General features: G+C 44.2%; 1 protein-coding gene across 2 annotated transcripts in view; it reads right to left on the bottom strand.

Moving 5' to 3' along the window:
• Positions 1-5,501: 5,501 nt before the first annotated feature.
• RPRD1B (regulation of nuclear pre-mRNA domain containing 1B) overlaps positions 5,502-14,776 on the bottom strand; it is a 65,613-nt gene continuing 56,338 nt past the window's right edge. For both annotated transcript variants that reach the window (XM_023227892.1, XM_023227893.1), the window contains one exon: positions 5,502-8,143. In XM_023227892.1, the coding sequence (XP_023083660.1) occupies positions 7,994-8,143 (150 nt within the window). In that variant the 3' untranslated portion in view covers positions 5,502-7,993. The remainder of the gene's footprint in view (positions 8,144-14,776) is intronic.

Genomic DNA, 14,776 nt, shown 5'->3' with positions numbered 1-14,776 from the left:
TTGAGATTAATTTCAAATATTCTTCATCTCTTAAGAATTTGCTTTGGATTTAAGTCATATACATCCCATGTCTTTCCTCATTATGTTCATGTTTTCCTTTATCTCCTTGAATACTTGCAACATTAATAGCTATCTTAAGGCTTTTGTCAGCTAATTCAATAATCTGTGTCATTCTGGGTCTACTAATTTATTTTTCTCCTAGCTCCGGGCCATAATTTTCTACTTTTCTGCATGCCTGGTGACTTTTTGTTGGACAGTAAACACAGTGAATTTTACATTGCTGAGTGCTAGGTTCTGTTGTATTTCTTTAAATAGGGTTAGGCTTTGTCCTGCCATGCAGTTAAGTTACCTTGTTATGCCCAGACCGTTTATTCCCCAAAGAAGACCACCAGAGTCCAGAGTCAAAGCCAAGCAGCAAGGATCTTTACTGCAAGTTTGAACTTGGTCCCTCCATTCCTCAACATACAAGAGGGCCCCGAACGATGCATGTGCTTGCTTTTTATAGACCGATGTAAACAAGTTATAGAGCAACAAGGGAATTCTTTTGGTTACAGCATTACAATTGGTTAACATTTTAAGTTATACCTTTAGCAGTTTTCTATTGGTTCCCATGCTTTCAGTAAAGCCGTAAACAGTTGTGACCTTATTGGGGGTCTCTCCAGGTGGTGTTTTTCCAAAGTTGAGATATATGGTGTGTTTGTACTGGGCCCAGGAAGTTGAGATATATGGTGTGTTTGTACTGGGCCCAGGAAGTTGAGATATATGGAGTGTTTGTACTGGGCCCAGGAAGTTGAGATATATGGAGTGTTTGTACTGGGCCCAGGAAGTTGAGATATATGGAGGAATGTGTTTGTACTGGGCCCAGGGCTGAGGAATGTGTGAATTGTGTGAATGTGTTTGTGTTGGGCCCAGGAAGTTGAGATATATGTTTGTACTGGGCCCAGGGCTGAGGAATGTGTTCTTTCATTTTCAGCAGCCCGGTTGGCTGTTGCGAAGAGGTAGAAACAACCCAATTGTGCACCAACTAATGGATAAATAAAACGTGGCATATCCATACAATAGAATATTACTCAATCGTAACAAGGAATGAAATTCTGATATATGCTACAACATAGATGAACCAAGCTTAAAAACATTATGCTTAAATGAAAGCAGCCAGGCACAAAAGGTCATATATTGTGTGATTCCATTTATATTAAATATCCAAATAGGCAATTTCATAGGGATAGAAAGCAGGTTAGTAGTTGCCAGGGCCTGGGAGTAGGGGATAATAGGAGTAAGCTTAATGTGTACAGGGTTTCCTATTGGGGGGATGAGAATGTTCTGGAACTAGATCAGGGTGACGGCTGCACAACATCACAGATGTGCTAAATGCCACTAAATTGTACACTTTAAAATAGTAATTTTTTTTTTTGAGACGGAGTTCCGCTCTTGTCACCCAGGCTGGAGTGCAGTGGCACAATCTTGGGTCACTGCAACCTCCATCTCCCAGGTTCAAGTGATTCTCCTGCCTCAGCCTCCTGAGTAGCTGGGATTATAGGCGTGCACCACCACATCTGGCTAAGTTTTGTATTTTTTCATCAGAGACAGGGTTTCACCATGTTGGCCAGGCTGGTCTTGAACTCTTGACCTCAGGTGATCCACCTTCCTTGGCCTCCCAAAGTGCTGGGATTACAGGCATGAGTCATCCGGCCCAGCTAAAATAGTAAATTTGTTATATGTATTTTACCACAGTTTTGAAAAATATGTTCACGTATACATAGGATTATGAATTCACAATTTAATGAACAAACTGAGGTTATAGAAATGAACTTTTTAACTAACAAAAATGGAAAGGTGAACCAAGAATTAAAGGTCTTAAAATGAATCATATGTGTGTAACCAGCACAGTACACAAGCAGGATTAGGAACTGCAATTGCAAAGCAACTTTGTCTCCTAATGTCCCTTGAAATCCAATTCGTTGTGTTCATGTATCGTCTAACTCTCAAAGTAAAACCCAGGCCTCCATAACTTCTCTAGTAATTTTTTAAAAAATTTCTGTAGTCACACTTAAAGTGCAAACAGTCTCATTTCAGAGATGCAAATGTGTAATCCCGTTATAATCAAAATAGCCTATCATGTGAAGGTGACTCCTCTGGGTGTACTGGGAGCGGGAGGCCAGCATCCAGGAAGCGAGGCCTCCCTTGTTTAAGGACAGAGCAGTGGGGGTGAAGAAGTAGCAAGAGACAGTCCTTACTTAAGGTGTGGTGGTGGTGACTGGGCGCTGCTGGGCAAAAGTTTAACAGCTTCCTTCCACCACAGGCTCCTCAGATGCTCCTTGGAGTGGTTCCTCTCCTCCCTTCCCCCAGTCTCCCATCCTCATCTCCCATCACCTGGGGTCTCTTGGGGTGAGGCTTTCTCCCTGGCTCTTTGCTCTCTACTCCTTCCTCAGCACTGCGAGTCTGAAGTTCGTCTCCTTGAAACCCCTAGCCTCTTGCCCAGGCTCTATCACCCCAGGATGCAGGCCAGTTCTACATGCGTGCTCTGCCCTGACAAACTCTAGGAGTGGAGACTGCACCCAGACTCTCCCTTGCTTCGTCATCAAACTTATCCAGCACTGGCATCTCATCCTTTAGACTTTTCCAGGCAGGGGTCTGTTTAATCCATCAGATCAGGGATACATACTAAGCTCCGCGGAGGCCCTTTTCCCTAGCCTTGAGATGAAGTGTAGGTGGCACCCACTGATCCCACTAGGGAGACGCCAAACATGCCAATGGCTCTTTTCAAATAATTCTCACCCCAAATCCTCTTCCTTTATCTTAACTCCTGACTCTTCACACCCTTAATGTGGGTGGGGGTGTTGAGAATGACAGGTTTTTGACCGCTCTGTTGTAAATGCTGCAGATAGTCTAGCCATGTGGTCTCTATTACTCCTTCCAGCAAACATCTATTTTAATCTTGTTACATGTGTTTATAAATACCTACATTCATTATTTAACATAGTAACAGCCACCACTGAGTCCCTAATTTGTAGCAAAGCACTAGGCCCTTTTTACAAACATCTCAGTTATTAACAAGTATGTTCATAACTACTTTTATCTATTTCATAACTAAGAATTTGTATAGATAGTATTTTAAAATCTATGGAGTACATTATTCAGGTACTGAGTTTAAGATTCTCAGTGGGAAGAAATATTCTGAAAACCTAGTCACAGGACTTCAGATCTGGAAAGGACTTCAGAGGTTACGTCATCAACCCTACTCATTTCCTATAAGCAGCAGCTGAGGTCCCCAAGGGCTGAGTGACTTGCCCAAGGTCGTCACAGTGAGAGGAGATGAGAAGATACGAGTTATCACTCACCACAGCTGCCTTTTATTCACAAAAAATACTAAATGGGTTCCTGCTGCTAATTTTAATATTTATTAAACCAATGGTGGAAATGAATTTTTAATGCAAAATAACTATTTCAGAGTCTAAACAAATGGAACACACTGGGCTTTCAACACTACATAAAGCTGTATGAATCCCAACCTACTGTACAGGAGAATAATGGATTCTTAATTGAATCTATGCCTCAGAGCGGAAGCGTGATTTTTAAATGGAAAATCCCACAGAGGTAGCAGTGAGAGATGAGCTTTAGCCAGATGAATTATTCCAGGAGAAAGTAAAAGAGGAAACCATGCTAGCAAATGGCTTTTTCTTAAAGATCCCAAATAAACCAAACACAAATTTTGTGCTGAAAGAAATCAGGCACATTCCTCAGCCCTGGGCTCAACACAAACACCATGTATCTCTCAATTTACTGAGCCCAGTACAAATACCATATATCTCTCAATTTCCTGAGCCCAGTACAAATACCATATATCTCTCAACTTCCTGAGCCCAGTACAAACACGTCCCGCCATATATCTCAACTTTAGAAAAAAACACCACCTGGAAAAATCCCTGATAAGGACACAGCCGTTTGTAGTTTGACTAAAAGCACGGGAACCAATTAAAAAACTGCTAAATGTATAACTTAAAATGTTAACCAATTGTAATGCTGTAACCTAAAGAATTCCCTTGTTCCTCTGTAACCTTACAAGTCCTGTTTACATCGGGCTATAAAAAGCGAGCGCACGCATTGTTCGGGGCCCTCTTGTAAGCTGTGAAGCGGAGGGACCAAGTTCGAACTTGCAGTAAAAGATCCTTGCCGCTTGGCTTTGACTCTGGACTCTGGTGGTCTTCTTTGGGGAACAAACGGTCTGGGTGTAACAGTGCAAGTCAGGAAAAGAAAACAATTGGCCAGGCGTGGTGGAAGATGCCTGTAATCCTAGCTACTTGAGAGACTGAGGTAGGAAGATAGCTTGAGCCGAGCAGATTGAGGCTGCGGTGAGTTAAGGTTGCACCACCATGGGCAAGAGTTAGATCCTGTCTCAAAAAGAAAAAAAGAAAAGAAAAGAAAAGAAAACTGAGAGGAAAATACCTTGCCCAGGAAGGTCACAGAGTTAATGGCTCTAATCACAAAGGATAAGCATTTTGACAGATTCATGGACTCTCGGGTAGCTCTGTCTTCAGCTCTGAGGACCTCAAAGTCATTTTGTAGCCTGAAGTGCTAATTAAACCAGAAGAATCATGGACTTACTATTTATAGCCAGAAGTGAAGAAATTAGGCCATGAAACCTGGGGACACAGAAGGAGATCTTGTCTCTTGAGGTTCACATGTAACATCCAACTTTCATATTTTAAGACAGAACTTGGGTAATGCAGTCTCAATTTTCCTAATACTGGACTTATTTGGGTTGTAGTCTTGAACGACACCTACTACAAAAGTTTTTGCACCATAAGACAAACAGATAAATCCATTTCTTCTGGCAGATGCTGCCATTACCCAGTGGACAGGTTTATGATCCTTCCAAACATATCGCTTGCTTCAAAAGGACCTAATTCAAACCATTTTTTGTTATTTTGAGAGCTTTAACCAGCAATACACAGTCAATATGCTTTCACTCCATGTACCAGTGAAAAGGACAAAGGAGAGCTATGACTGTTTTTAGGAGACACACCACTTGGGTTCGCAATTATCTCATTTTTCGTCTTTTTACTGTTCAGAGTGGCTTTCCCTGCACTGCCAAAATCAAATCGCTCTCAGGAGGCCTACTGGTGTGAACAAAGGCGTGAAAATCAAAGAACTTCCAAGTTTTAATCTGTCAGAGATTGGCTGTGAAGTACGGGGGAAGAGTCATTGAACCTCTCCCCACCAGTTCCCACTTCTGTACAATGAGGGTAAAACTATGGCGACACCTCTCATGGGTACTGTGTGGATTGCCTAATTAAAGCTAATTAAGCCCCTGGAAAGAACCAGAAAATAGTATGTAAGTGCTGAGTATTTATGTGCCACTAACAGACACAAAAACTCCCAAGGGACAATATTCTGTGCAGACAGCACATTCTCTATTGGTGATTACTAATCACACACTGCTTACAAAGAAAGGCACTGTTTTCAGTAACAGGGTAGGTTAAAAAAAAAATCACACAATGTTGTTCAACAACACCATCTTTATTCAAAAATATATATCTATGAGACATTTCAGAATATACTGCTGCCGCCAATGACAGCCTATACTTCTAAATAGTCCTAAATTAATATACAAATTTAAGCTTTGAAAATATTCTTTAAGAAAAACAAACAAACAAAAACAAGGGAAGATTGAAGACTTTCTGAGGAATATGACCTAAAGGAAAGGTCCTTTGAGGCCTACAGATGCCCTAAGAAAGAAAAAACACAAAAACAAAAACCACCCACCCCACCCACCAAGTCACCTCATACATACAAGGAGGAAGGTTCATTTAAATTAAACAAATGAAGTAAGCACACTTTGGGAGGATGTGGACAGCAGAATTAAGATTTAAAAAACAAAAGCATTTCATCAAAACAAAAAACTAACTTCCTCACAGGAAGTTCACTAGTAACAGGTATTAAGAGGCCAACACATTCATTTACATAATTGCTAGTTTCATTTCTTACTTTTGCTGTAATAATTATGCACCAATTGCTGGTCAGAGACTCAGTTGGATAAAACAGAGCAGTGGGCTAAATCCATTCTGTTACATTTTCATCTAGCTGATCAGAACAAGTATCGATGATCTTCTTTCGGCTGGATTGTGGCTGGTCAGATCTCACTTCCTTGGTGAAAGCATAGAGTGTCCAAGATGGGCCTGCTCCAAAACACGCTCATCTAGAAAGCAGCACACCACAGGGGGCAGGGGAGAGGTTGGGGAGTGCAGCAGCAGCAAAGATTACAATTGATCTTGCAATTTTAGTGATGTCACCTATGGCCTCTGGAAGAAAAACCTTATAGACTCATTAATTTAACAGTGACAGAACGGCAGTGTCAATAAGCAAACAATACACAGTCTGAATTCAAATTGGAATAACAGCTCAAACACTACTAGGTTCTACACAGAGTTAAACTGAGTATCTGCTACGACTTTTCATTGTTCTCACTTCATGACAAGCATGAGAGCTTCTGGAAGGGAAGCCCGTTACGCTTTATAAACACAGATTATGTTTCAATGTGTTTAACATGTAAAATTACATGTAATTTTTGGTGATCCTGGAGATAGCAACACAAATTAATGGAGATTACAAAGCCCCCCCCGCCCCCCCACCACGGAATTCCTTTTTATATAGTTTGGGTTTCAGCCTCTGGTCTATAACTCCTATTACACTACTGGGGCAAATCGCTTTCTGCCCTTTCCAATGTCAAAAATAAGCCTGCCAAATTGAATGATTTACAATTGGCAGACTGAACCTTTACTATAAGCAAGATAAAAATCGTCTCTAACTACATTATATAGTCATAATGTCAGCTGACATGATAATAGAATTAAAACCCCCAATTAATATCCCCAACTCCCCGCTTCCCCTGCCCAAGACGAGCTATTCAATAACATGTGATGCAAGTACTCCCCATCGTGTGGGGACAAGGACCTGTGCAGTGGTGTGACCTGACAGACAGACCTGCTCAGTGTCCTATTTACAGTGATGCTCGAGTTCAGTCACCATACTGTGGACATGCACCCAGACAGTGGATTGAACGTTAGTGTGTACCCTACTCCCAGAAGAAAGGGTCCAAGTAACACCCACACAGAGCCCAAATGCAGCACACCTGTGTGTGGGGCCTTCATCTTTTGGAGCCCACCAATGTCTGCCACCCCTAACAACTGCCTTCGCACCCACCAGGGATCAAGGCATCCTGTTTTTCAGAAGGTGCTCCGACAGTGGAGCAGTGCAGTGTAGGACAGTTGTATCTAGGAACTTGAAGCAAATAAATTACTTTTAATTCATGCTTGTGTTCCCTGTTACTCTGTCTCTGAACTGTGCCTTTATGCTCCAGATTAGCTTTGAATCTTATTGCTAGATTCTCCAATCTGTTTACAAAATAAATGCACCTAATCTTTGTGCATCACTAGCAGAAGTAATGGAAAGGGAGGATCAGAGATTTGGCAAACTCTTTATGGCAATGCTACGACAGCTATGCCTCCAACCTTTTGGGGCAGATGTAGCTGGGAGAGCCAACATCTCCAGGACAAGTGCCTTAGTAGAAGCCCACACCGAACCTGAACAAGCCCAGCTCAGAAAGGAGAAGCTGCTTTCATGACAAAATGCTGTCATGAGGGACAAGATTCTTTTGAAAGCTTCCAGAAGTACACATGATCTTCATAACTTCTTAGGTATAAGGAGAGAGTTAAGAATGGAAAACCAACAGGGGCGCATGAAAATGTGAAGTGGGAGAAAAAGTCTGTAGTCTTTGCAAATATGAATATAAACCAGATTCCAGTCGCCACTGTTCTGAACTGTGCTCAAGATGAGAGGCTGAAGAGGAGAATCAGAGTCTGAGGTTCTTTCTTGAGGCTGGGGGGCTGGGCGGAAGAAGGGATAGAACCAGGGGCTAGAAGGTTATTTCCAACCATGACTTGACCTCTTCTTTCTGCTGGTACAAACAGAAATCTGGGAAATGACACCCATCCTAGTCAGTTGAAAACAGGTCCCCAGCAGAGGGCAGGGGGGCTAAGCCCCCTGTGACGTTGGGCAGCAGTGAGAGGTCTGGCAAGCTCTGAATATGGGATTTCAGTTCCTTGCGGACCTGGGTTACTCGCGCAAGCTTCTGTTTGTATTCCTAAGGAGATAAAGAGAAGACAATACCGTTAAGTCTGTGCGTGCCGAGGGCCTGGGTGCTGCTGGAGCCGGGGCAGTTACTCTCATCCTCGTGTTCTTCCTTGTCCCAACCAGCCTGCCCACCCTGTTCAGCTGTATCACAAAGCTAGGGCTTCAAATGCTGAAAAGGCAAAACTTTCTATCAAAAAAGGAATGTAGAGTACGATATTGGCAACAGTGAATTAAATGGTATTCAACTTAGGGTTGAGATTTGGAAGTAAAAAGAAGTGACACTTGGTATCTGCATTCTCTTTTTGTCCATTCTCAAGTTTCAAAATGCCTTATACAATAAAATACAGACACCTGAGCGTCACAATTTCTTTGTGGACTCCACCTAGACACGGCTAGAAAAAACACAGTGAAGTTATACTTTCTATGTCAAAGGTTGGAGATTAACCTAAATTTATCATGTTTTGCAAACAAACACTACAGAAGCTCAAAATACCCCACTGCTACTCCCTGTGACCAGGGCCTCCTCATTCCATGACTGAGTCACTGCAGTAATCCCTGGTGAGGCCTCCTGACCCCTAGGGCTCCTAAAATGCCATCAGACTTCTCTCCCGAAAGCCCAGCTTTCATGACACCACTCCCTTGAGAAAGTGAGGCACGGCACCCACTAGCTCCATGATCTAGTCTGTCAGAGCAGAGCTCAAGGTCTTGCAAAATCAGCCCCTGCCAAGGTGTTTCTCACAACCTCCTAACCCTCTTTGTATCTGCTACGACTTTTCAGGATTCCCTGCGAGCCTAGAGGGGGTCTCTCTCTTCTCCCAGCCCTAGGAAAGCCTGGCCTCCACTCCTCTGCCCCTCGGACTATCTGGACTCCACCTCTCTAGGAAAATCCTTGCTCTGCATCCAGGAAACGACTCCCCATCTCCTCCTGCTCCAGAGCTCCCCCTCACACACGGTGTGTGCCTGAGCCCCTAGCAAGCTGCGCTATGCTCTCTCCATACATGTGAGACTTCTATGTTTCCCTAGAATATGAATCTCCTAATGATAGGAATGGGGCATTTTTTTTTTTTTGCTTTCCTCAGCTCCCAGAAAAAGGTACTCTTGATATATCTGCCAAGATATACAGAAAACAACCCTAGGCCATGTGAAGTCTGGGGCTGTTGGCCCCCTTGGGCTTATTTTTTGTCCTCTTGGTGTGTCTGCAAGGGTAAATAGGTCCCTGAGGCTGGGCCCTTGCTGACTTAGAAAGTCTTCCTGCAGGAATGTAACAAGAAGCACTGGGCTGAGAGGCAGAGACCTAGACTTAGGCCTGGTTCTACCTCTAACCTGCTGTGTGACCGTGGATGTGTTCCCTTTTTCCATATCTGAAAGTGAGGGAACTGAACCATAACACTTCTTTTCAGCTTCTAAATTCCTTGATATCAGATCCCTGATGCACACCTGAAGAGGCAGAAAGTAGAAGCTAAAGAATGTCTCGGAAGAATAATGAGGCAGGAAAAAGGTCAAATGAAGAATACTTAGTTCAAGTTGTAAAGATAAAAGTCCAAGCAAGGAGTGAGAGGAGGGAAGCAGGCATATCCTCTCCCCATTACTGCAGGCAATCGGTCTCCCGTCCACAATGAGAGCTCCTCAGGCAGTCCACAAAGGAACAGAAAAGGGTAGAGAGTGAGCTCTCCTAGCAGCCCATTTCTTTCCTTTGTAAACTTACTACAACTAAAACTAAACAATGACTTATGTAAATGATTAGCAATGACTCCCACATTTAACTAGTAAGCTCCTGGAGGCCAGGACGAGACCCATCTGCTTCCCCCAGCATCCACCAGGCTCTGCAGTGTCCAGCAAACAGTAGGCACCCAGCACATGTGCCAAGTGAATGAGCCGTATCTAAAACATAACATCAGGTATAAGCATGCCACATGAAGTAACTCCTGAGACTCAGGCTTCGATTAACAGTCACTTCTCAAGCTCTTGAAGTTGAAAACTATTTTCAGATTTGAGGATCTGAACCCCCTTTCTCCCACAAGTACTTTTCTTCTTTGGCTGTTCATACTTCAAGGGAAATTAATATATAGGATGAAGGTGACTAATTCTCTATTTCTGGACATGGATTCATCTAATAAACTTCTCCTGAATTGAAGGTACAAAAAGGGTAAAACGGCAAAACAACTACACAACAGGGACTTCCTGCCCCCACCTGAATTCTCTGACCAAAGCTGACAAATCAAAGCCACCTCGACTCAGAGCCAACCACTCTCGGCAACTAGGGAGCCCTTCAGTTGAAGGAGTCCCTCAAGAACAGTTTGAAAACCACCGAGTCTCTAGAAGCTGAGCTGAGATCAGAATCCAAGACTCCTTACTCTTGAGTTATCATCAGACCAACCTGGCAAGTTCACTGAAGCTAAAATGGAAGGCACTTTGATCTAATTAGACACCACCTTAAGTTCAACTAACTATCTCCTAGGGAATTTCTTAAAAATCCCAGTTGTGGCCAGACGCGGTGGCTCACACCTGTAATCCCAACACTTTGGGAGGCCGATGCGGGCAAGATCCCCTGAGGTCAGGAGTTCAAGACCAGCCTGGCCAATATGGCGAAACTCCGTCTCTACTAAAAACTACAAAAGTTAGCTGGGTGGGGTGGCAGGTGCCTGTTAATCCCAGCTACTCAGGAGGCTGAGGCAGGAGAAATTGCTTGAACCTGGGAGGCAGAGGTTGCAGTGAGCTGAGATTGCACCACTGCACTCCAGCCTGGGCAACAGTGAGACTCCGTGTCAAAAAAAAAACAAAAAACAAAACAACCCGGCCGGGCGCGGTGGCTCAAGCCTGTAATCCCAGCACTTTGGGAGGCCGAGGCGGGCGGATCACAAGGTCAGGAGATCAAGACCATCCTGGCTAACACAGTGAAACCCCGTCTCTACTAAAAAATACAAAAAATTAGCCGGGTGCGGTGGTGGGCGCCTGTAGTCCCAGCTACTCGGCAGGCTGAGGCAGGAGAATGGCGTAAACCCGGGAGGCGGAGCTTGCAGTGAGCTGAGATCCGGCCACTGCACTCCAGCCTGGGCGGCAGAGCGAGACTCCGTCTCAAAAAAAAAAAAAAAAAAAAAAAATCCAAAAAACACTTTTCTGTTTGGAAGGGGGTATAGGGTTGGGTACAGGGGATTCCTTCATGCTTAGGCTGATATTATATTCCGGACATTACCGAAGAAACTCATTTAACTAAAAAGAAATGTGTTCCAGTCTTCAGGCCACTCTGGAAGTGGACGGATCCTGCCCAGAGCTCTACATGCCACTGGGTGGCTCTTCCCGCAGGGACGCCTATGGTAAGAGCAGGCGTAGGAGGAAGGACTCACTGGAGAAAAGCAAGAGTGAGAGTGAGGCTGTCACTGAAAAGGATTAATAAACATTAAGGCTGGCCTGGGCACGGCGGCTCATGCCTTTAATCCCAGTGCTTTTAGAGGCTGAGGCAGAAGGACTGCTTGAGGCCAGGAGTTCGAGACCAGCCTGGGAAACACAGTGAGACCCTGTCTCCACAAAAAAATAAAAAACACAAAACACTGAGGCTGGTAAAAAGAAAAGATCTGTAGGCTAAGAGGTTTAAATGTATTGGCAAGGACAACTGGGTATATACTCGGAATAACCAAATACAGGTAGCAATTGCCTTTAAAACTGTTAAAACATGTACCTGTTTAACTGGGACAGTCAAGTGACCCAGATTAATATCCTGAAGAGAGGCAAGCAGGCCAGAATTCACGGCAAGCTCTCATTAGGTTAAACTAAGGCTATAGTAATTTTTATAGTCCACTAAACAGACTCAAGTAGTAACACTGTGATTTCCCACTCCCTACCCCTGCTTTTAAAAACAGATTCAGGCTTTCCAAACAAAGTCATCTGCAAACCTTGCCATGGACCAACAAAAGAAATTAACAGTGACTCCGGGCTAGACAAGGTGGTTCATGCCTGTAATCCCAACACTTTGGGAGGCTGAGGCAGGTGGATCACTTGTGCCCAGGAGTCCAAGACCTGTCTGGGTAACATGGCAAAATCCCATCTCTACAAAAAATGCTAAATTAGCCAAGCGTGGTGGCACACGCCAATAAGTTCCAGCTACTCAGGAGGCCAAGGTGGGAAGATTGCTTGAGTCCAGGAGGCGGCGACTGCAGTGAGCCAAAGGAGTGATTCCAAACAAACCCCCCCCAAATGCAACTCCAGCCTTCACCTGCCTCTGAATTCTCCGGTTCTTAAGCTTTCTCAGTTGGGTCTTGTAGATCCTCACTAGCTGCCTTTTCAGGTTATTCTCTTTGGGTCTGGAGAGATGAAGGAGAAAGGTCTCAGGAAAATCCAAGAATCTCGTGTCCCAACTTACCAGCTTGCCTTCTCACACAAGTGCAGTTCACGAGCTCTGCTGCCAGAGGGCTCCTCAGCTACTCCTGCTCTCAGAAGAAATCCGGGCCTCTTTTCCACATCCCACAAAAACCAACTCCAACGTGATGAAACCCACTCAGACTCTTCACCTCGTCTTAAGTGTGCTGCATCCCTTAATCTCTTTAGTACACTAAATACCACTCAGGTAGAAAAATGATGTGCCCAGGTGGTCACATGCTTCTTGTTTCAGATACTTTATTCTTGTATGTAACACAGGACTAAGCCTTTCATCCAACACCCACGCTCCTTGCCTAGAACTGCAATTCAAGAGCTCCAGTCCTGTGCCATTTACAGCTGCAGGATGATCCTACTGTAGCGTTCTTGCCCATCAGTCTCCTCTCCCCACCAGCGCACTCTTCTCAACCACAGCGCACAAGGCTCTCTCCAGTACTCTCAGTTTCAGAGGGTGCCTTTCCTCCACGACCAATCTTATGCAAGAGAAGACAAGGCAAGCCCAAGCAGTCTGGTTGCTATTCCTCTCCAGTGCATGCATTATTTATACTGAGAGGTGGGGGACTGAGGTGGGCCTTCCATTCAGCGGCAAGTATCTACTGCGGCAACCCTGCTCCAGCCCAGAAGAGCCGTGGGGTGGTGGGGGGCCCTGAATAGGGAAGAATGATATCTGACTTGCTGCAGCAAACCTGTGTCTGGATCCTCAAGAAGGGGAGGTGGAGGAGGTGGCAGGAACCTTCGAGAAACTGCCTGAGTTTATTTGACTGTCAAGAAATGTTTACAATGTAGAGGGTAAGGCCCAGTGTGTAGTTCTGAGATAAAGCCTAGGATTTATGCTCCTGGCAAAGCTTCGGAATCTTGCTGCACAGACTCTCTAAACTTGCAGGAGAAAATGTGTCTATAACATTTCCCTGCTTCCTGTGGATCCAGCTGACACCATGAACTCCACCCATCACGGAGCACCCAGACAATCTGCTGAAGGGAGCAGGGCTTACACATTCTTTGCCTTTTTTGGTTAGAGAAGCCAGACCTGACACACTGCAGATGAGCTTGGGGATAAGAGGGCTAGAAATGACAGGGGCTGGCATTGTAATGACCTTTCCACAGGAATTTCATTTTCAAAACAAAACTATAAGCGTTTCCTCTCACAACACATGCAAGAAACAATGATCAAAATGTAAACATTATTAAACCTATTTTCTTTCTTGCTAAGAAGTACTTATATAAGAAAAAAAAATATGTAAGAAATAACGCCATGGGCAGGGGCTTGACTTGGTAAGATAAGATTTCCAGTAGAGGACTCCTGGAAATCTCCATCATCTTGCCCCGTTGTGCTACAGGACATATGGTATATCAAAATTACCCACTGCTTGGCTACCCCAATTAAGAGTCATAAAGGGTTATTGAAGCAGTTTACAAAGGCCCCAGTTTTAAAGGTGACCTGCTACACTGAATTTAAGTCAAAGGACTATTTCATAGTATGGAGGTTGAGAGAGCCAAGCCCAAAGGGGAAGCTGACCCACACCCCACCAATATTTAACACACCCGCCAAGCCCCCTCATCCTGCCAGGAGGCTTACCTCTTGCTACTAAGGCCACAGGACCTACACTTGAAAAGCACAGCCTCTTAAACCACAATTTCAATCCCTCATTATTTTTTTGGAAAACACAATATATGAATATTTGGATTGAAAATAAGAGTGCCGCTTTTACATTTTCTTCAAAGATCCAATGCAGGAACAAAAAACTACCACTGACCTGCACCTCTCCCCCAGCCAGCTCCACGTTCCCATATGACCTAGTGGCAGCTGTGACATTTCGAAATGATACATTCTAGGGTGTCACAGCATAGCAGGAGCTGCTGAGTAAGACGCTGGGGAAGATACAAGGAAGAGAAGAAACTGTGGCTCCAATCCCAAAACTTGGGGCCTCCCAGCTCCATCATCAAAACCCATAATAAAGGTATACATAAAGTATTTCCCAAAAGGAAAAATGACAAAATGGCTATAACTGAAGGAATGTTCTTGGAGCAGTCCAGCCATCCACAGGAAAAGCCAAATGGGAGCGAGCTTCTTAAACCTGAAATTGTACCAGGAAGCATTTTCAGGGCGTTGCTTTCTCCCCAGAGGCTCCTCTACACAAAAGGTGATAAGGGAGCTTCTACTGCCACCACAAAACCCCGATCACACAGGGACATGCAGCAGCAAGGGGAGAATGAAAAGTCAGTGTCTACACTAAAAAAAAAAAAAAAAAAAAAAAAAAAAAAAAAAAAAAAA

This window comes from Piliocolobus tephrosceles, chromosome 20 (assembly GCF_002776525.5).
Source record: "Piliocolobus tephrosceles isolate RC106 chromosome 20, ASM277652v3, whole genome shotgun sequence".
In the NCBI taxonomy this organism is placed as follows: domain Eukaryota; kingdom Metazoa; phylum Chordata; class Mammalia; order Primates; family Cercopithecidae; genus Piliocolobus; species Piliocolobus tephrosceles.
Note: the sequence above shows the minus strand (reverse complement) of the source record. Positions and strands in the feature narration are given on the sequence as shown.